The 22,099-nt window shown below is 34.4% G+C and overlaps 1 protein-coding gene across 6 annotated transcripts in view; it reads right to left on the bottom strand.

Annotated features, from left to right (window-relative positions):
• Window positions 1-21,068, bottom strand: part of PHF20L1 (PHD finger protein 20 like 1) — a gene marked incomplete at its 3' end in the record, with an annotated part of 72,975 nt that extends 51,907 nt beyond the window's left edge. For 2 of the 6 annotated variants that reach the window (XM_080693938.1, XM_080693941.1), the window contains exons 1-5: window positions 20,955-21,068; window positions 4,266-4,437; window positions 4,088-4,172; window positions 439-527; window positions 140-217 (exon numbers count right to left, since the gene is read on the bottom strand). In XM_080693938.1, the coding sequence (XP_080550064.1) occupies window positions 140-217; window positions 439-527; window positions 4,088-4,172; window positions 4,266-4,437; window positions 20,955-21,037 (507 nt within the window). In that variant the 5' untranslated portion in view covers window positions 21,038-21,068. Of the gene's footprint in view, window positions 1-139; window positions 230-438; window positions 528-4,087; window positions 4,173-4,265; window positions 4,438-20,954 lie in introns of all 6 variants that reach the window. The other 4 variants (XM_080693939.1, XM_080693942.1, XM_080693940.1 and 1 more) reach the window with 2 other exon arrangements.
• Window positions 21,069-22,099: the final 1,031 nt, after the last annotated feature.

Consider the following 22,099-nt stretch of genomic DNA (forward strand, 5'->3'; position numbering starts at 1 on the left):
GGAAGATGAATGACTATGATTTGCAGAAAGAAAGAAGATAAGAAATTCATTGTAAAATTTCATATTAAAATTAATTTTCTAAATAATAATATATATCAGATAAAACGAAACAAATTTAAAAACAGAAAAAGGCACTTACCTCACTTCCCATAGACTGGTTACACGATCCAGCTGGGTCGATAGGACAACACCAGCTTAGTGGATGCTGGGATTTCACCTGGAACAGAAACTAGTGACCTATAACTTTAGCAGGTCTAAAACCATAGAAGCAAAAATCAAGTGTATAATTTATTTTACATTCTAAGCTTCTTTTTTTTTCTTGCTGCTATTTGGGGCTATCAGCACATAACCCTACAATTATTTCACTTTTAAATATGTTTCATCAGTCACCATTCAGGAACACATCCCTTCGGGTAACTAGGAATACTGAACTCTTACCTGCCCCTTAGCATCCTCAGGCATGGCTTTAATGTGCATTCGTTTTAAACAACGAATTACTCCATCATAAAACTGAACTGTGAATGTTCCTGAAATAGGAGCAAGTTGGAATCATTAGAAAATATCATCTAACCTTATAGCAATACATGGAAGCTAACATGTTTAACCTTATATAAATAATGCTCTATGATCATAGTATTGCACACAGATTCCCCTTTTAAGGAATCTGCCAAGCTTACTTACTTTTCTCACTTCTGAAAAAAAAAAACAACTAAAAACAACTCTTTCATATTTCTCTTACGAGTACAAATTAAATTTTGATATGTTACTGCATGTAATTCTGATTTTTATTGAGGAATTGTAAAATTTACTTTGTAATGCCATAAATATTTTATACTTAATCTAACAAAAACAAAATCTTTGTTTACAAAATGGTATTTCCCTAAAAATAGTACTTTGTTCTTGTGGAGAAGTTCCTTCAAAATACATAATAGCAAGAAAGATCTGATATATAGGGAAAAATAATGTTTGCCCAGGAAAAGATTAGTTCTGTGGCAATAGTATTGAACTGGCAAAATTAAATGTTCTCAGACCTTTAAGCCACAAAATCATTTGCAAATCATCTTAGTAAATATCTTTTGTGCAGATAAAGACACTGAACTCCAGGAAGGCTAAATACTGCATTAGATGACAGTCAGCTCAGCAGCAGCACAGACAGAGCTAACGCTCCTGCGCTTGTCCAGCCACCACGCCTCTCCTGCCAACTCATCCCTCTTTCAGGACCCAAGTTTCTGTTCACAGATGCACTTGCAGAAACATTCTGAGGTATATTTACATTTTGTTACAGACTCTATGCTTTCAAGCCACTATAAGCCAGAACTACTATAAAAAAATTATATAGATTTTATACTTCTAGACATTCACGTTTTTCTATCATTTCCTACATTAATGTTTCTCTACCATTTCCCAACAGTGTAGATTGTTACTTTAAGTAAGCAGATACTTAGCCTTATAAGAAATATAGAATCAAGAAAATATGATCATTATTATTAATGGCTTTGGAGTTGATCCCAAAACCAAAAGCATATATGTGCAAAGATTTTTCTTCTTTATAATCAGAATAATATCATTTGATTTCTTATCTTTCTACAACTAGAAAAATGCTGAATATCACAAAGATCTAACACCAAGTTATAAAAACTACTGACCCGTTAAACCTTGAAGATGTAGAGAATAAAAATTCCTTGAGAATGTCAACCTATACATGTTTAACTTGCCTGACCATCATACTTGTGACTGTCGCCCCTCTTCCTTCCTCAGGGCAGCCTTCCGGAGGGGTCTGAATGCCCGGACTGCGGACAAAGCCGGCATCCAGGAGTGTACCCCACTTCTCCACTGCAATGCCTTCCTCCTTCCTTAAGCTTGTCTAATCCTACATGTTTTTCAAGGGTCATTTTCAAGATGAAACTTCTCTGACCTGACCACTGATTTATCCCCTCTTCACTTCTATAAGCTGTTACACAAATACCTAAATATTCACATTGGTTAAGTTTTGTTTTGCTTTTACACTAAATTCAGGGCTTCTACTGCTTTTTACTCCATTTGGAGGAAAGAGGAAGGCTCATCCACCATACAGAACATTAGAAATCACAAAAGTAATACCTCTAGAGATTTTTAAATTTGAATTTCCTTTTTATTTGTTGAAATGCTTCTAATGGAGATTTAAAAAAAAAATGTCCACCAATATTCCAGCAGGTACACTACTAAGGGCTCTGTGAAAGAAGTTCTGAAATTGCAGCAACTGTAGTGCCAATATCATTCTTCCACCAACATAAGCTAAATTTTCTGTATTAAATACCTGCGGATAAACAGGATAATAAAAAGAATGGACTGTTCTGTTTTTGAGTATGATGTGTGTGTATGCTACACAACTGTATATGCTCTAGTTCAGGGTACTGGAAGCAGGGAAGGAAAAGTCCCAAAGTTTCCACACTTACAGGAACTGATCTTAATTAGAGAGCACTGTTTAGTTCTGCTCTCTTTTGTTGTGGATAGATCCTGTTATCCAATACACTACTCCTTCTGTTTCTAACACAACTTGTCACTGACTGCCTACTCTGTGCTAGACTCTGAGCTGGACACTGAAGGCCACTGAGACCAAGACTGGGCATGTGAGCTCTGCAGCACAGCTCGATGGAAGTCTAAGTGCACTGGAAGACAGAGTTGCTCCTGCTGGGAAAGGCGAAATAACCCGCATGACTAATGACAGGTATTTCTTAATTCTTCCTGCAGAAGGTAATAAAACCATAGGAATAGCTACGGTTTCAATTCATCAAAATCATAAGAGGTATTAAGGGGGCTCTGTAAAACTCTATCATGATTTTTAGCTACAATACCATGATCATTTTTTCATGTTAACATTTATTAATATAGCTCTTTTATAATGTTTTCCTTTTCTATCTTCTCTCCTATTTTCTCTCAAGTCTGTGGTTAGTTTAAACTCTCATTTTTAATTTATTCCAAGGCTCCATCACGTTCAAAAAAAAATTTAAATTCCTCGGTAAGATTATAACATAAATGGGTCCTTGTCATTCTCTCCAACCTCTTTTCCCACTATTCCTTTCCCTAATAAAGGAATTTTTCACTCCAAACAACTTGCAATTCCTTAAAATAGCATGCATCTCTCACTTCTTTTCCACATACCATTTCTTCTGCCAGAAAAGCCATTTTATCCCTTCTTTAGCTAACTTATGTGTCTTTCAAAACTCAATTTAAAAGAAGTGTCCCCTTATTTAGAGCAAAGGTCCTTCCTGCCAAGAAGCTGTCACTCAGTGTTTCTTTAGTAAAAACAACAAGTAAGTGGTCAAGTTTAAGAAATAACCAACAGAAAATTACATATAACTGACGTGAAAAATACTTCCAAGCATTTCACAACTGTTTTAAATGAAATTTTGTATAAGAAGTTTAAAAATAAAACACCAAAGTATGCTTTCAGTGATAATTTAAGTATTAATTCTCATGCCATTCTAAATAAATCAATCTAAAAGTTCTGCTGTGTAAGTTCATTACCTAAAAGACTTCCCAGTAACTTTTGTTCAGTATCAAAAATTCTAAAAAAGGGTATTAAGAAAATCAACAGGAAATTTAAGTAAGAAAATTTTATTAAGAAAATTAACAGGAGGGGAGAGGTACAATTTAAAAACTCCTTAAGTTCCATGCCCTTTTCTCAAAATAGATTGTTATATATTTCACTCACAAGTAGAACCGATTTGAATTTCCCTTTCTCATCTTTCTTCACACTCTGGCTAAGATATTCATAAATATAACTTAGTTCTAAACTGGAAACGGAGAGGTAGATATAAAATATATATGTATGTGTGTGTGTATAAATTGAAAGTTGAAAAACTTTAATCAACAATTTTTCTATCACTACTAAAAAGTTTATTGCATAATTCATGTGTCATCTTATTCTGTATAACAAGTTAAATGCTCCCCAAAAAAACACTAACAGAAATTCATTCTGTAAAACATAAAACAAAGTCAATACTATATGTATCAATTACGTGCACTAACTAAAATATAAAATATAGTGAAATTTATTTTTAAATTTTAATCCCATTCTAGATCTCAGATTGTTTCAAATACATACCTTCTTTGTTAATTGCTTCAATCTTGGCAGGATAATAGCGACAGTCTGTCCAACGAGCCAAAACTTCTTCTCCAGCTTTAAAATCCTATTTTAAACAACTTTTAAGATCAATTCCATGTATAATAATGATTTTCCTTAACAAATCACTTTTAGCAAATGGAAGAGGCCTGCTACTTACAAAGAAATCTTCCTCTTCTTTCAGCCCTTCTTTCCTTAGAGAAGGCCTCTCGAGGGGTCGCAAACGATTGCTATCCCAATAAATCCATTCATCATAACGATGACTCCAGCGCTCAAAATGGACTAACATCTTGCCCTCTTCATAGTCAATTTTCTCAATTCGTGATGGGTACCTCAAAAAGAAAAAGCTTCATATCAAGAGAAAATCCTCCTATCTGCTTATACAAAGCATTGACCAATTAGAAAGATTTCACTGAATTATTGCTTACGACTAAAACTATGAGTAAAATAGTGTCTGTCTATATTTTTACAGTATCAGTTCAACAAAGTATGCTTTTTTAATGCTGTCTATTTTTCAATGATTACTCTCAAACCTTTGAAACTCTCCAGATAGAAATTTTAATTACTGCACTGTTTTGGGATGTGTCAACACACTTCAAGTCTTAAACATACTCTGACTTTTTTGACCCAACAATTCCAAACCTGGCACTACATATACAAAGCATTATTTATAATAACACAGAAAATAGATGATATCCAAAACTATGGTTGGAAACACTGAGGACAGCCCATTGTTACATAAACCATAGCATATTTACTGAAGGAAATATTAGCTCTTAAATGTATTATTTACAAATTTTTTTGACAAAGGTGCCAAAAACATACACTGGAAAAAAAGATAGCTTCTTAATAAATGGTGTTGGCAAAATGGTTAACTATATGAAATAAACCCCACTCTCTCACCCTGCACAAGAGTCAGTTCAAGATGAATCCAAGACTTGGAAATCAGAGGAGAGACCTTGCGGCTCCTTGAAGAGGACACAGGTCCAACACATAGGCACAGGTAAAAGCTTTCTTAAAAGGCCCCAAAGGCACAAGAAACTAAAAGGTGGATCAATACATGAGATTGCATGAAACTAAAGAGCTTCTGTACAGCAAAAAATAAAACTATCAAGCACCTCAACAGACAGCCAACGGGAGAAAATTTTTGCCAACTATTCCTCTGATAGAAGACTAATACCTAGAACATACAGAGAACTCAAGAAACTCAAGAAAACAAATACCCCAATCAAAAAATTGAATTTAATTAAGTGAACTAAATAGACACTTAAAAAAATTATGTGGAAAGATATAAAAATTAAGTAAGCATTAAGAATTGTGTTAGAATAAAATACAAATATACCAAAATCCATCTCCCTAAGACATATACATGTCTCTATATGACATTTTTAATATTTTATAATATTTTATAATGAACAGCAATAATGGTTAGAAAACACCTTAAATTTAGAAATATAAAAATAATATATCAGTTTGGTTGTCACATGTAAAGATTCTCCTAAAATTAATTCCAAAATAGAAATTAATTCATTTGAAACTTTTTATAAGGAAAATTGCCTCATTATTCTTATATACAGTATCAATATTCTCAGAACACTCAAATGATAAATAAGGTAAGAATGCAATAGCAGCACATAGGAGATGATTCAGTCATAATAGCTTATCTCATATTTTTGCTAGATTTTTATAAATTTGGAGTCTTTTCCCTTGTGGAAAACTGGCTTTAAACATAAAGACCATAGTTTACATAGCTTTGAAATTAGTACCTGCTTTACAGACCAGTCGTATTATTTAGGTATTTCATAGATGTCAGTGGCCCTCAATCTTTCCTCTGATACGTTCTCATTTCTTTGAAAATTAACCCCATTTTGTCTCATGATACTAATCGATTTGGAGTCTCCTTACACACCAGGCTCCGCCAAGCACTGTGCCTTTGCCTCTTCTCTTCCTTCTGCCCAGCCTGTAACTTCTTTCCCCTTTGTTTGTCATTCAGGCCCTGTGCTAACATGCAACTACTGGTGTGAAGAGTCCCTAGCTCTCCTTCCCCCCTTGCTCTCAGGGACTAGCACGTGATAATGATCTCTATACAGGTTCTCGATCTGAGGCTGCAGAGCATGTGTAACCCCTGAGAGACTGCCATACATGACACACAGAAAGACCCTAAGGTCAAATAAGCTAGGGAACCACTAGATTAAAAAGGAGTTAAACTGCTTCCTTTATTGAGCACCTCTTGTTGCTATCAACAAGAGGGAGATAAGGCCTTAAGTTTTACCATACTTAGACAAATATGTAACCCCGTTTTTCACAGAATGTTAACATTTCTCAAGATATTACAGAGCTAAGAAACATGATGCTCGACTGCTATCCTAGGTGGTATACTCTGGGGATAAAGTAGCCATATTCCTTTTGCAGCCCCCAGAATCCAGCCCAGTGACAGGCACACAGCAGCCACTCAGGGAATGTAAAGCATAAGTCATGATCAAGAAAGACAATCCACATGTTTCTTGAGAAGGAAGAAGGCTGTGGACTCAACTATAACCTTAAGTTAGGTCTTGGTCTTTTTTGGAAAACGGGTGCGAGTAAAAGAACACTTTGTTACAGAAAAGCATAAAAACAAGAGAATCTAGGTTCCCCTACTTCCTGAGGTAGACATTCCAACTCAATTTAGAACCAGTGTTATGCCTGTCATTCAGTGTTGCTCTGGACTTATTCTAGTTTTTAGAACACAGAAAGTGTTGACAGCATTGAGGGAAGCCTAGAACAATTGGCTGCCCTTTGTTTTCACAAGCCACTAACATTCACCAGCCACTAAAGCACTATGAAACAGTTCTCTATGAGGTATAAGAATTGATACATTTTTCTCAAAATGTAAGAGTCTTCGCTTGTACATGCTTACTTTATCATCACATCTTTTGAATTTTGAATAAAAAATAAAGGGTTTATTATCTAGGTCCCTTCACATTCTAAATGCATGTAATTCTATCTGAAACATTCCTCAAAGTGAGAATAGCCTACAGGAACAGATTTAAGCACATCTATTTTCATAACATGCTTCAATTCAGTAAAGAATCAGAATCTAAATGAGTTCAAATAATGTAAATCTAGATTGCATTTTTAAGTAACTTATGGTTTTCCTAAAATATTTCAGATTCTTCTGGCTGAAAGGATGCCTGATCCAACAATCAGATTAAAAAATACATTTCGGGAAACCTTTTCAGGATAAAGTCACAGCATGTTATACTTACTCTACAGATTGACAGGTATGCTTGCCATGAGGTAAATGGGTAATGCAAAGCACAGGATTATAATCAACTTAAACATTTTGAAAGTTTATTCATCAAATTTTGAGCCTTATCTAAAGGTTAAAAATATCAGAATATTATCAGTGTCAAGAATGCCCACATTTCTGTTTATTTGTTCAATATCTTCTTTAAACATCTATTGAGTCTAAGGCGCTTGCTAGGCACTGTTGGTAGTTAAAAGAAAAGAAACATAATTAACTACTACCATCAATGAGCATAGCTTAGAGTCAGATGAGGAAGGAGAGATAAACAGAGTATTGTTATGTAGACATCAGGCTCTATGTTCTTTACTGACACATTTTATATGCATTATCTCATTTAATCTCGGTAACTAACCAAAGTATAAATAACATAGGGTAGTCATTATTCAGTATCAAGGCTAACTGACACAGAATTCTATGTTCTATGCCAATAGAAAAAATGGGAATTGGTAAGTGTATGCAAAATTTTACTTAAGATTAATAGTTCAGAGAAAATTGGGGAGTTTATTAAATGTTCTTGGGAGACAATATCCATGTTGAACCTAGAGGTTGACTTAAGGTTTTAGACTTAAACACAATATGAAGCCGGGCGTGGTGGCGCATGCTTGTAATCCCCGCACTTGGGAGGCAGAGACAGGAGGATCGCGCAGGTTCGAAGCTAGCCGCGCGAGCTGGCTTAGGAGACCCTGTTTCCAAATAAAAATGTAAAAATAGGTCTGGGAGTGTAGCCCGGAGATAGAAGGGCTTCCAGGAACCCCAGTACCACCAAAAAAAAAAAACAAAAAAAAAAAAAACCACAATATGAAATGTATACACAGAGCATAGTTCATTTATTTGATACTCATTTATTTAAACTGTGTTAAAGAGTACCCAATGAAGATTCAAAGTCAAATAGGATGTGGTATGTGTCCTTAAGGACTTTGTGTTCAGATTAAAAGGATGCTTAAAGTACACAATTATGTGTGTTGTCTAGACTATATAATAAATAGTAAGGTCAGATTGAATTTGTTACCTTTCTACAGATAGCAGAAAGTCACTTAAAGTTTGTATTTCAATCAGTTATACCTCAGAAAAAAAATTGTAACGTCAAGATCTCTGCAATATATGTAAAATACACAAAATGGCAATTTAACATACACTACTATACAATGAAATGGTTTCCCTGTTCTAGCAGATGGCCTATAGTAACAATGTTTGGATACACACAGTAAGGGAAAAATGCTGCTGAGCAAATGTATTCACAAATGCTTCTCTTTATTGAACTACAACAATATTATTTTGATGCACTCTTTAAGCTTTACTGTAATTGACTATGAATAGAACATAATTTTTGCTACTGAATTTAGAAGATGTAGTGTTATGTTTTTGTTTTTGTCATTTTTTTAAAGGCTGAATCATAGAAAGCTGTTAGAGTAAAGAACACTGCTTAGGCTAAGTCCTAGACATTTATGACTTATTTGGGAAAAGGCTTAAGAAGTAGGAGATTAGGGTCTCAAAGATTAAACTGTAAGAGGTAAGATGACAAAACGATGATTGGAATCTGAAAAAAAAAAAAAAACATGGCTGGCATTTCTCAAGGGTTCAACAAAAAGAGGTAAAGAGAAGGTAATCCCTCACTAATAGTATGACTCCTTAATGCCAAAATTCTACATAATTTCCTTACCCTCCACTATGGGTTACTGCAAAACACCAATTTCTATTATCTACCTTTCCTACCAATATCCCACTTAAACATTCACTGAGTGATATTTACATGTGTAGACAATAAGATGCTGCTTCCACCGCTCATTTGCTGTTCTCCCATCTTTATGCTGGACAAGAGTTTACCCTGTGAAAACTCAAGCAAAATAACTCACCCTACAATGAACTCCAGATTTTTGTTTGTTTGTTTGTTTTTTTTTGGTGGTACTGGGGTTCCTGGAAGCCCTTCTACCTCTGGGCTACACTCCCAGACCTATTTTTATATTTTTATTTAGAAACAGGGTCTCCTAAGCCAGCGCGCGCGGCTGGCTTCGAACCTGCGCGATCCTCCTGTCTCCGCCTCCCAAGCGCGGGGATTACAAGCGTGCACCACCACGCCCGGCGAACTCCAGATTTTTTAGCTTAATGGAAATAAAGCACATACCAAAATATGTAGAAAATTTTAAAATAATTTACATTAAGTTTAACTGACTCTTGAAATCAAATCCTCTAATGGCCAAGTTACTTTGGCCATAACTACAAACAGAGCAAAGCACCACCAAGAACAAAAATAACTTACATTCTCTGAAATCTCACAGAAATTTTTTCTGCCTTATCTGATACACTGTCATTTTAACACTATTAGTGTCTCCAACTTATAGAAAGCTGCTCAGAGTAGCAGTTTTTATAGATCCTGAACTAAACCTGCAATTAAATAAGAACTAGACACTGACCAAAGAAGTTAGCTATACACTGGCTGCATCCCATCAATTCCCTGCAGCATCAATTCTTTATGTTTGCAAAACACAAGGATCTGAGAACCCTAAAATGGGAATTACCATCGCCAGTGACTTCAGATCTGGCTCACTTTGCTCACTGCTTTAATGGGAAAGTAAAAACACTCTCATCCATTAGGTCAGACGACTGAATTGCCTGAGACTACATGGAAGCCAAACGCAATGTTTTGCTGTAGATATGCATGAGTATTCTTTAAAGGTGGGCATTCCCAGGTTTAATCAGATTTTGAAGGATTCCCTGGACAAACAAAAACTCTTGGAAGGCAAGATCCTCAATTAACACTAAAACCATCAGTGATTATCCTTGTATGAAAGGAAGGAGTGGTAGATAGGCAGCTATGCCAAAAACATCATCTGATGGAATATAAAACCTGCTTTTCATTCAAAGTAGTTTCAGTGAAACACATATTATTTGAACTGAAGGGTCTCACTTTGATTTGTCATCTAGTTTGATATATTTAAACTTTTACCAATATCAATAAAGAAAATCAACCATAACAAAAATTCCTTCATACGCTTATGGTCTGGAATCTCCTGCACTTATACTGAAGGACAGAGTTGATAACTACCTATCAATAGGTTACAACTCACTGAGCAAGACCAGAATATGCTACCAAATGTTCTAAATCAGAATTTATAAATCAGAATTTATAAAAATATTGAAGACATAGTCATTAGAATAATGCCAAATCTATCAAAAGGGCAAAAGATTTTTAAAAATTGCCACAATAAGTTATTCAAATTTTATGTTTTAGTCATCTCGTTAATATTGACAATATAATATGATTTAAAACTTATGTAATTTAGGAATTGGCAGTTCCTCATTTATCTTATTTCGTTACCAAAGAAAGAGAATCAAATAAGTTAACACTATTATACTAGAATAAATAATAAATATACATTAGACTAGAATATAAAAAGAGTACTCAAAACGAATGCTTCCTTGGGCAAGGTAATTCTTAAATTTTCAAAGACAACAGGTATGAAATATACTTGAAATGATATAAACATGATATAAATGCTGGAATCCTATGGAGTTAGGATTAACAATTAAAATAGTTTTGTGGTTAAGAACTTCATTTATAGCATAATGTTTATTATAAATGACCAAAAATAATCAGAAAAGCTAAAAATACAAGAACTGCTTGTCTTATAACTGCTAAAAGGAGTATTGTTTGCCAAATAAAAATTAAGGTAGAACGTAATCCAAAGCAAACACAATATTCTTGTAACCTAGTAACCCTTTTAATGTTTTTAGCTTCCTGGAATCACTGGAAGTTTACATTATGCTTTGTAATTTTCAAATGTTTCCTTACCATTCACCCATTGATTATATCTGCAATGGCAACATAGCCCAATATTATTTATTACTATTTTTAAATTCAGTGCCTTCACAGTACATGCTAATTTATTTCACTTTAAAAACATACTGAAAAAAAATCCTTTTGACTAATTCATACTTGATACTACAAGATCAAATGCAAATACAAAATAATATAGAATTTCAAGAACATTTAGATAAAAGTTCATGGGCCAAAGTCAAATCTTCTCTAATACTTTAATTCTAAGGGTCTCACTGCATTACTACTGCTCAGCTTTTCTTTCCAAACCCATTCACGGCATGTTCAGAACAAGCCACTTACTATTTGTCCAAACAGCAGAGATTCTGTAAGAAAAGACTTAATGTCATGTTTTCATTTAGAACGTGGGGGTAGTGATGTTTCATTTTAGATGGCAGATTCCTGTTCCTCTTCTTTTTAGCACTGGAATCTCTTGCCACGCCCACATACTGTCAGTTCTCCCAAAATCAATGACCTGCACAGCAGCCTCATTTCCTTTTCCCATTACCAGATTCCAGAAGCCCACCAAGAATCCCTCTCCTACTCCACTAAACCAGACTCTCTTGCACTAGCACTGTATTCCAACTTTTTCATGCTACTACAACCAAACAAACATCATTACTTAATTATTAAAATTCAAGCTACCAAGTTGTTTCTTTTTTTATTTTTTTCAGTATGAGGGATTGAACCCAGGGACATTTTACCTCCGGGCTACATGACTAGCCTTATTTTTTATTCTTTATTTTGAAACAGGGTCTCACTAGGTTGTGAAAGGCCTAAGCTGAGGCTGTTCATGAACCATGATTCTGTTTCAGCCTCCCAAGTACTGGGATTACAAGTATGAAACACCACGCCTGGCCAAGTTTTTTCTTAATATTTAGCACTTAAATTCTACTATAACTTGCCATATCTATTTATATATCTAATAAAAGTTTTAAGAATGTATAGCAATTCTGCACCCATCCAACGCTATCTTCCTAAAATATTGAATGTTCATGTTATTATTAAATTTAATGTTGTGAGGTGCCTGGTATGTGGCAGAAGCCATGCAAAGCTTTTACTTAACATGCAATCTTGTTTAATCTTCAAATAACACTCTGTGTGGAGTACTATTACTGCTCCTACTTTTTAAAAGGAGGTCCAGAGGCTCTGAAACACTGCAGTAACTTGCTCGAGACAAGTGGTAATATGTGCATGCATGTTTGCTATCACTTTGAATCTCAGTATAATATATAATTACAATGCACCAGTAAAAGTATTTAAAGAAGAAAGTAAGCTGGGTGTGGTGCACGCTTGTAATCCCAACATTCATGAGGCTGAGACAGGAGGATCATGGTTCGCAGACAGCCTCAGCTACTTAGTGAGGCCCTCTACAACTTAGTGAGACCTTGTTTCAAAGTAAAGAATAAAAAATAGGGCAGCAGGTATAGCTCGGAGGTTGAATGAATGCCCCTGGGTTTCATCCCCAGACCCGAAAAAAAAAAAAAAAATTTAAGAAAAAAAGTAAACTGGGTTTGGTGGTGTATGCCTATAATCCTAGTACTAGGGAGACTGAGACAAGAGGACTACAGGTTTGAAGCCAGCATCTGCAACTATCAAGGCCCTTGGCAACTTAGTGAGACCCTGTTTCAAAATAAAACATTTAAAATAGGGCTTGAGTTATAGCTCAGAGGTAGAACACTCCTGGATTAAATCACTAGTATCACCAAAAAAAAAAAAAAAAAAAAAAAAAAAAAAAAAAAACAGGCAATAAAAGATGGACATCTGAGCTAAGGTTATTTGGTCCTTAAGACTATAGTTCAAGCACTAGATTCTACATCTTGCAACTGATGACACTCAATTCTTGTCACTTCACATCTAGTGAGTTCTTACCAGAAGGTTCAAATTATATAAAAAACAATACCAAAGTCAGATTTTTTTCTTACAAGTTTATTCTGCTTTTTGTACAAACAAAATGCCTAAAGTTGGTATTCTGTTAGCCCAAAGAGTACACAAAATAGTTTTTGTTATATTTCACAATACCCACCTATGCCTAAAATGTTATAAGAAAAGAAAAAAAGACTCTTCTGTTTTATTATTAAATTTTCTCAAAACAAAAGAGATACTATACCTAACTTCTGCACAAGTATGAAACATCACATTATTAAAATAAACACTCTGAGAAAAGGAATTTTTACCATGTCTAAACCTATCATAGTATAAATTTAAAACTTAGGAAATATAGGATATGATTTGTTATAGAACCAAGAAAAACACTAATAATATTAAAAAAATATCTTATGCTCAACCCAAAGTCAAGGTTCTTTTGCCAGATCATATTTTGCAATGTCAACCTGATATTACAAGATATATCCAAAACTTGTATGTGCATTCTTTACAAACCAAAACTCAAAAAAATTAGCAGCAGCAGCAGCAGCAACATCTTTCATGAGTAATTTACTATGTTAGGCCTTACATAAAACATGTATCATTTTATATAAATAGCTCACACTAGAGAACGTTACCTAATCAAAATGAACTCAATTTTTAACTGAAGAAGGTTGAGGAGAAGGGCTGGCAATGAGAAGACAGACTTTAGGACAGTCTGAATATTAAATAATATTTTCCTTCAATTTTACTATAACATTTCTCCCAAAGTTCTTAACTAGAACTACTAAAATGTTATAATGCCTACACATCAATTTCTAATTTAATAAAAGGAGTATTTTTTGTGCTGACTAAGGATCTTTGATAAGCAGTGGTAAGGGGTAGATAACAGTTCTTCAAAATATAGTAAAAATACTAAAAGATTAAGAATCTTATGAAAAAAACAAAACCAAGCTGCCTTTTCATTATTCCATTAATTTCTTTTTAAAAATTATACTACTGGCATTGAAGACATAAAATTAAAATAGTATTTTCTCCCTAGCTTAAAAAAAATCATTTAAAAACAAAATTAAAAACACTTAAGCATCTGCAGATGCCAATTCTGTCCACTCAGCAAAACTAAAATTGCAATATATTCTTTTTAGTAGCGCTAACTTACTACTACAGATAAACTGTGTCCCAGCTAGTGGTTTTAATCAACAGCCAACAAAAAAATTCACTACCTATGTTATGTGACAAGAGTGAAATCTCAAAATATGGCAACATTCAACAGGAATGATATACTGAAGATGGAGACAAACTTGTGTGATATGATGGCTTCCCTTCATCCAGGTGTCAAAAAATAAAACACTTTTGTCTTTGTCCAATCTTTGCCATCATATGAACACACATACATTCATAGTAATCAAAGCACAATGTGCCTGAAATTCCTGAAGATAGATTGTATATATATGTATATATAGATAGATAGATAGATTGTATATATGTGTGTGTGTATATATATATATATACACAATCTATCTTTATAAGTATACACACACACACACACACACACTTATAAATTTATGAAGGAGGCTGGGATATCATCAGCTCGAAGGTTAGGTTCTAAGGTCAGCCCAGCAGGAAGCTCTCTAGGACTACGACACAGACCTGAAATTAACCTGCCTTCCCCAAGCTCTCTCTCCAATTCCAAGAACTTCCATTCAGAACCAGTCTTGCTGGACTTCCAGTCTTCCTGGACTTAGGTCCAATGTTGCTAAACACATACATACAGATAAACACACACACACACACACACACACACACACACACACACACACACACAGAGTAAATTAGGTAAGGAATTAAAATGGCCTATGAACATTAAGCCCATTTAGGTAACTGAGGCTCGAAGCTTCAGGGAATCTTTATGTGAGGCAACATGTTACAGCAGAGAGCTTACTATATTTGGAGCCAAAAGACTCTATGATCCAAATCCTTCAAGCCTCTATTTTTGTTCCAAATAATATGCACCTTTCTCTACTTCTCTCAACTCCATTTTCTCTTCTAAGCTACAAGCTTGACTTTTCCTTGTCGATCTTACTTCTGCCTCAGGTCTGTGTTACTTACCTGCATAAAAGTGAAGTACAACTATCTCATCCCTGAACAGGTGAATACAGAGACAAAGGAGATGAATTTAGAATAAGAAGGACCTGAAAGATGCCCTGAAAGTTGGCACTTATATTGAGAAAGACATTAAAAGCAGAGAAAAATTTTTCCAAAGTCATGCTGCTCGTGGCAAAGGAGCTGCACTACAACCCATATTTTGGGCATTCTAGTTAATTTTCTTTCCAATATTCCTTTTCTTTCCTTTTTAAGAAGTATGGTTTTAAAAGACGTAATCTATCAGAAAAGTTCTATTCAAAAAACCAATCAATATAATGACAGGAGGAAGAGGGCAGGGAAGCGCTTGGTGAGCGCGGTGAGCCCGAGAGGCAGAGCCTAGCTTGTCCTGCCTGCTTTGAAGCCTGCCCTCCACACTGCTGCTTTGGGGGCGATGTCTTTAATATAATTGAAAGGGCTTTGCAAGACTGTACTCTGGAGATTTTAAAAATTAAAGAACTAAAGTGTTTGTACACTGGTGCAGACCTGCTTGATGATTAAACTGGATGGCTTAGACTCTAAGATTCAAATTTTGTGACTATCTGAATGTAAAGAAGCTCAGAAGTTTAAGGAAAAAAAAAAAAGCCAAAAGATTTCAATTTGAATTCTTTGCAAGAAGGGCCCTTTACCTGGAGTTCATGGACAAGTTTTCTGTGAACTTATGAGCCTAATATATAATTCAACTGTTTTGGTATATACATGTAATGGCACACTTTTACTGAGTCTATAGATAAAATTAGGCTTACAAGGCTTTAAAGTATATACAAATTTTTAAAAACATATAAAATATAAAAATTGTATTCATATTAGGAAAAGAATGTATACTTAATATGTATACTTAATAGTATTCACTTAATGCTTCTATAAATTTCCAACTCATCTAATATAATTTAAATATCATTTTGTATTTAAAATTCAATCCACATATTAACTTTTCAGGAGCATTCTCTTACCCTAAATATAGATCACACAACTTATTTTTAATAATATTTTCCTTTGAATAGTTAAATTCAATTTGAAAAGAAACTTTTTATTCAAAATATGTACTTATTTTAAATTAGAAAGTATTTGTACTTGCTACAATCTTAATTTCCTCAATTTTCCCACACTATTAAAATTCTGTTCATGAACATCTTAAAAACTCACATTTGCAAATGTTCCATACAGTTCAAAAACCTCCAAATGTGTGGAAACAGCATTTGCCAATTCAAATTTATACTGTTCTATCAAACTCTGATACTTGGAGACATCTCCACATTTTTTAATCTTTCATTTTCCTTGTCTTTAGATCTAGAAGAGAATTAAATAGAAATATTCCAAAAGAAGTCAGAAGAGCATTACTCATCTGAATATTTTAAATTGACTATTTCATATTTCTTTTAAGACTAATAGCAGAGCATCTTATTTGACCTGTTGTGTTTTCATAATTAAATCACTTACTATAAAATAACTATTTTAACTCCAATCAAAAGACAGAAGTTAAATCAGTAGTCAAAGTCAGCTTCATCACTTTTACGAGTAGCAATATTCAGAACGAGCAGACACTCTAATATTGGCAAGGGTGTGCTCTAAATTATGGAACTCCGTGGAAACATGAGGATTTGATTTTCACCTGGAAAGGACTGCTACAGATTGTTCTTGTGACATTGTTTTCTAATTCCAGAATAATCTCACGTTCATAAAAAAAGTTCAATTTAAAATCTTACACAATTAAGTCTTCAGATCTTCTACCATTTACTTTTCAATTATCCCTCTTCCTTTGCATTTACCTTAATGCTTTATAATTATGTATAACTTTGTGGAATTTAAAGCAAGTTTAAATATTTAAGTTTATTTGATCCTTAAAATCAACTTATAAATAAAAGCCAATTAACACTGCTTCCATTTTATTGAGACTCAAACCCAGGTAAAGGACATCCATATTTGTAGGATTAATAAGTAACTGAATTTAAATCCATCCACTTAGTGTTTCCAATAAAACTACAATTCTTAACCCTGACTTTTCTCAAATATGATATTATATCAAAACACCTATATCATTTTCATTCTTATTTTACTGCCTTTAAGAGATTATAAAACTCAATGTCAAGACCTGGGTGGTTAAAGTTATAGTAGAAAAAATGATGAAGATAACACAGAAAAGGCCTTTTACAGACTATTAAGGAAGAAGCAGAAAAATATTTTAAGTGAGACTCTAAAATTTCAAAACTTAAGCAGTATATACTACTTCGTAAGAATTAGGTTTAATTAGTCTAGAAGAGATCCAAGTATCAAAACCAAAAACTAGAACGAAAATGATCTCTCAGTGGCTTCTCAGCATCCTCATCCATTACTACTGTAAATAATCAAACCATCAATAGGTTTTCTGATGTAGCTGTACAATGACTCTTGACACAAAAAGCAATAAATTATTACTTAAAATTTACAATTTTTTTTTTTTTTTTTTTTTTTTGCGGGTCTGGGAAGGGAACCCAGGGGCATTTGACCTCCGAGCTACACCTCCTGCCCTATTTTTTCTTTATTTTGAAACCGGGTCTCACTGAGTTGCAGAAGGCCTCACTAAGTAGCTGAGGCTGTCCGCGAACCGTGATCCTCCAGGTCTCAGCCTCCCAAATGCTGGGATTACAAGCGTGCGCCACCACGCCCGGCTCTTACAATTTTTAAGGATATCTTTCTGAACTTTAAGGAATCTGTGATATGGTTTGTTCAATCAATATTTTCCCTAATAATAGGTAAGCCTTTCTATTAAATCAACTCTGCCTGGGAGCTTAGCTTCAGTTTTTTTCTGCCCACCACATTTAGAGTTTATTCTTTTATTCCTAGGACATAAATTAAAAAGCACTTCTCATTTTATATATGAAAAGCCTTCTACAAAAAGAACCAACAAATACTGGCCTCCTGAGCATTCCACCATCACTATTTCTTTTCTGTACTTCTTTTCAAAATAAAATACATTAATATGTACTAAGCTACTTGCAATAACAGATGTACTGTTCGGTGTAAATGACCTGAGTACACAGACAGCACTAGCTATCCAATGTCTGCAACAGCTCAAACCACATTTATGTCAAATATGGCTCAATATCTTCCAAACTGAGCTGAATAAATTAGGAAGATTAAGCATTCAATATGACACAAAAGCAGAATAAGTAAGTAGGAAAGAGGAAAGGAGGGAAGGAAGGAAGGGTTTTATTATATATTCAGTCAATTACTCTGGCCTTCATGCTGTCAAAGTTTCTTAATAATCCTATACTTTTATCTCATACTAAAACAAAAATTTGCAGAATTTGTACAAAATACAGAATGGTCCTTTAAAATTGCAATGATATGAGGTACAAAGTTTATTATCTCATTAAGAAATAAAATCTTAAGAACACTGTTTGACCGAACTTTTATACCACATATAAAATTAAATAAATCTTGGCAAGTTAACAGTTGTTCTATGGTAAAGCAATTAATGATAAATTTAAGATTTATTCAAATCTAACTAGTTCTACCCTCATTGAAAAATAATCACAATAAGAAAATTATTTATTTCAATTACTTAAAATACTCTTACATATTTTAATCAAGGAGCCACCTTAAAGCTGCATGCTAAATCTTTATATAAACAAGCTCATAAAAATCAGATCCACTCTGGCTTAAGTTTACTTAAAGCAACCATAATTACCGGAGTCATTAAGATCAAATCTGAACTCCATTGATGAGTACATCTGCATGAGATCTTCCTATCCAATAAGCACTTAGGAATTTCCTGGTGAGAAGCTATAACTTTTGCTTTTTTTAAATTCCAAATATTCTAAAAGCACAAAACACTGAATGTCTATTTGAGTGTGGATTTAAGCATAGTTCTTTTTTATAATATTTGCCTTTTAATTACTAGATTATAAATTTAATAGCTGTTAGAATAAAAAGTACTTCCTCATCAAAAGCAAATTTCTCATCAATACCAAATCTGTTAATATCTCTGAAAAGTACTGAGAGAGCTAATGAACTAAGTGCTTCTGAAAACCAGAAGTTAGTTCAACTACAACTCCATCAGTTAAGAAGCCTAAAAGACTATATTAATATGAATTACCTAGTTATTTACAAAATTGGTAACATTAAAAAGTCAATAAGTAATTAAGGTTGACACCAAAAGTATTTTTTTCTATACTCTTTTATGACAAGATTTAATAGTATACTTCACAATAGAAAGCTCCTTTTGGTCAAATCAAAATCAGAATTGGCAGCTACTACCTAAACTGACATCTTTTGCTACATGTTCTAATGGACACAGTGTTTCTCAACAGAGAGCATTTCACAGCCTACACTCCACCCTCCCCTAGCACCAGTGGACATCTGGCAATAGCTAGAAACATGTTTTTATTGTGGCTACTTAGAAGGCAGCTACTGCCTGGTTCCCAGGTGCGTTCTGATCCCCTCCTGAGAATCATTATACACCATCCACCTATGAATAACAAGCCAGCCCCTGAAAAAGAGCTACCTACCCACAGAGATGCAGTGAGGCACAAGGGGCGTAATAACTGTGCCTTGGCACCTCAAACTGTAACATCGAACTGTCCTAAAGCAGAGACCAAGACTGAGGACACTAGCTACCGCTCAGGAAAGTGTGCTGAACTCCAAGGCTAGATATTAAGAGACAGACACTCCGGGCTAGTCTACAGTCAAATATCATGACTAATCAATTTCTCTGTCTGCCACTTTGCCAACTCAGGAAGTTGACAGTGTAAATCAATCAAAATCAAATTTACGAAATGCCCACTATGAAGGGTAGTAAGAGAAAATGTCAAAAAAGCCTGATAAAGTCTAGAAGTGGCTAAACCACTATAGCCTCTCACCAAAATAAACAGGCTTTAGGAGAAGCAAAGGCAGTCTAGCTCCAGAAGCACCCTCTCTGAAAGCCCTCTCAGGGTAGAGCCTGAGCATGCCAACAAGAGATTGGTCAAGAGAACAGAACTAGAGGTCAGCTAGCCCAAATGAGGAACACGTTCCCCAGGAGAAAGGGCAATTACCTTGACTCCGACAACCGCTGGTGACCCTGCAGGTAGCTTCTCCTCTCTCCTTTTCAGATGGCGGCTCTATTCCATTTTATCAACTTTCCTACAACTTAGCATAAAGGGTACATGGGGGAATGTTCAAATTTACCACCAACCATAAATGGCCAGAACATGGGAAGAAAAAAGAGTGCTGAGAGGACTGTGTACCTAGTTCTAGAAACCATATAAACCTGCCTTGGGTTCTGCCCTTTCAGGGAGGAGGGAGTTAAGTGCAATTTACATTTTAGACAATGAATAGTGCAGATATTTCTGAAAGCACACACTATGAACAAAATACCAGGCTAACCATTAATACACTCAGTAGAATTGAAAAGCCACCTCTGACAGACAAGAAAAGAGATCATTTATCTAAAACCTGAGAAATGGATTATCTGATTAATTCCCTCTTTGTCTCCCCCAACACAGTTCATGGTAAGTATATGAGAAGGGTGCCAATCAATCCTCTTTATACACCTCACAATGTAGATAATTATTTCCAGTTCTCCAGTACCTAAAATGGTCGAACTAAATAACTTTGTTTTTAAATGCTAACCCTGCAAATCCTGAAAACTAAGAACCCAATGTCCACATATATTCAAAAATATGAATATACTGATGTTTCTGTTACCATCAACAGAATAACAATTACCATATGTAATGCTATAGGTATCATACTTCAAGTCAAATTTCTATTTTCCATACCATTTCTGTAAGTAGTCCAGTGCCTCCAAACGAGCACCAATCTCAAAAGTGATTCCAGGACGGTTTGGGGGCTTTTTACTCATCTTGAGATCCTATTCTTCAGATTTTCTTTTCACTACCTCAAGAGGAAAAAACAAAGTTAGATTCCAATGGAAAAAATACATAAGAAACATAGTGTAAGGAAAAAGCCAAAATTAAACAATTTTTAAACAATAAATGAAAAGTTAAAATAGTTGCCAATTTCTAAAAGCCTTAATATTGATGTCCAACATGCAAACCATAGGCAATCTTGATAAGGAATTAAGAAAAGGGACACAGGAAAGATTAACTAGCTAAGAAGAATAAATAGATGGGCTGCTCAAATTTACTAATGACTAAAGTGCTTTAAATTTTAACTTGAAAATGCCTAAGAAAATTCCTCACAGGGACAGTTAAAGATGATTCTCCATCGTAAAAATTAAGTCAGCTGAGTTTTCTGGAAGATGATTACTGAAATTCTTGAGAACAAGTTAATCAAGTTTTTCATTTAGTTTCAAGAGATATTTCGGTGCTTTGTAATACAAAACACTAGATATGAAACTTGGAACACACAGAGAATGGAAGAAATGGTAGACATACTCCTGTGCCAGTGAGGATTGCAGTAATTCCTCTTGTGACTGGGATGTCTCTTTACCTAGGACTCCCCCCTCGCAGCAAATAACTCAATAATTTTAGTTTGACGTATAGTGCAGGAGAGATTTTTCTTATACTTTACATTTAGTAAGCAACGATATTAGAGATTTTCTTTGAGAATTTATTTCTACATTTCTACAGCATTTCAATATAAGCACCTACACTGATGTTAAAAGTGGATGCAAAGTTAAACAAAATTGCAAAGGAGTACCTATTTCTCTCTAGCTCATTCACGTGTAAAAACGACTTACTCTCCTTTTGACCACCAAACACATTTGGGGTGGCCTCTTTTGTCACTAATAAGTATTTGAGCAATATGAATACATTTTCATATAGTCTAATCAAAGTATAGCTGGTAATGAAGAATGTAAGCCTATTATTATTGGAAAAGATAGATCTGATATTTAATACTACTAATGACTGAGTCCCCCAGTGTAACAAGGAGAAAAAACAACTTTATTTTTTTTTATAAT

Source organism: Muscardinus avellanarius, assembly GCF_963383645.1.
Source record: "Muscardinus avellanarius genome assembly, chromosome: 4".
Classification (NCBI taxonomy): Eukaryota; Metazoa; Chordata; class Mammalia; order Rodentia; family Gliridae; genus Muscardinus; species Muscardinus avellanarius.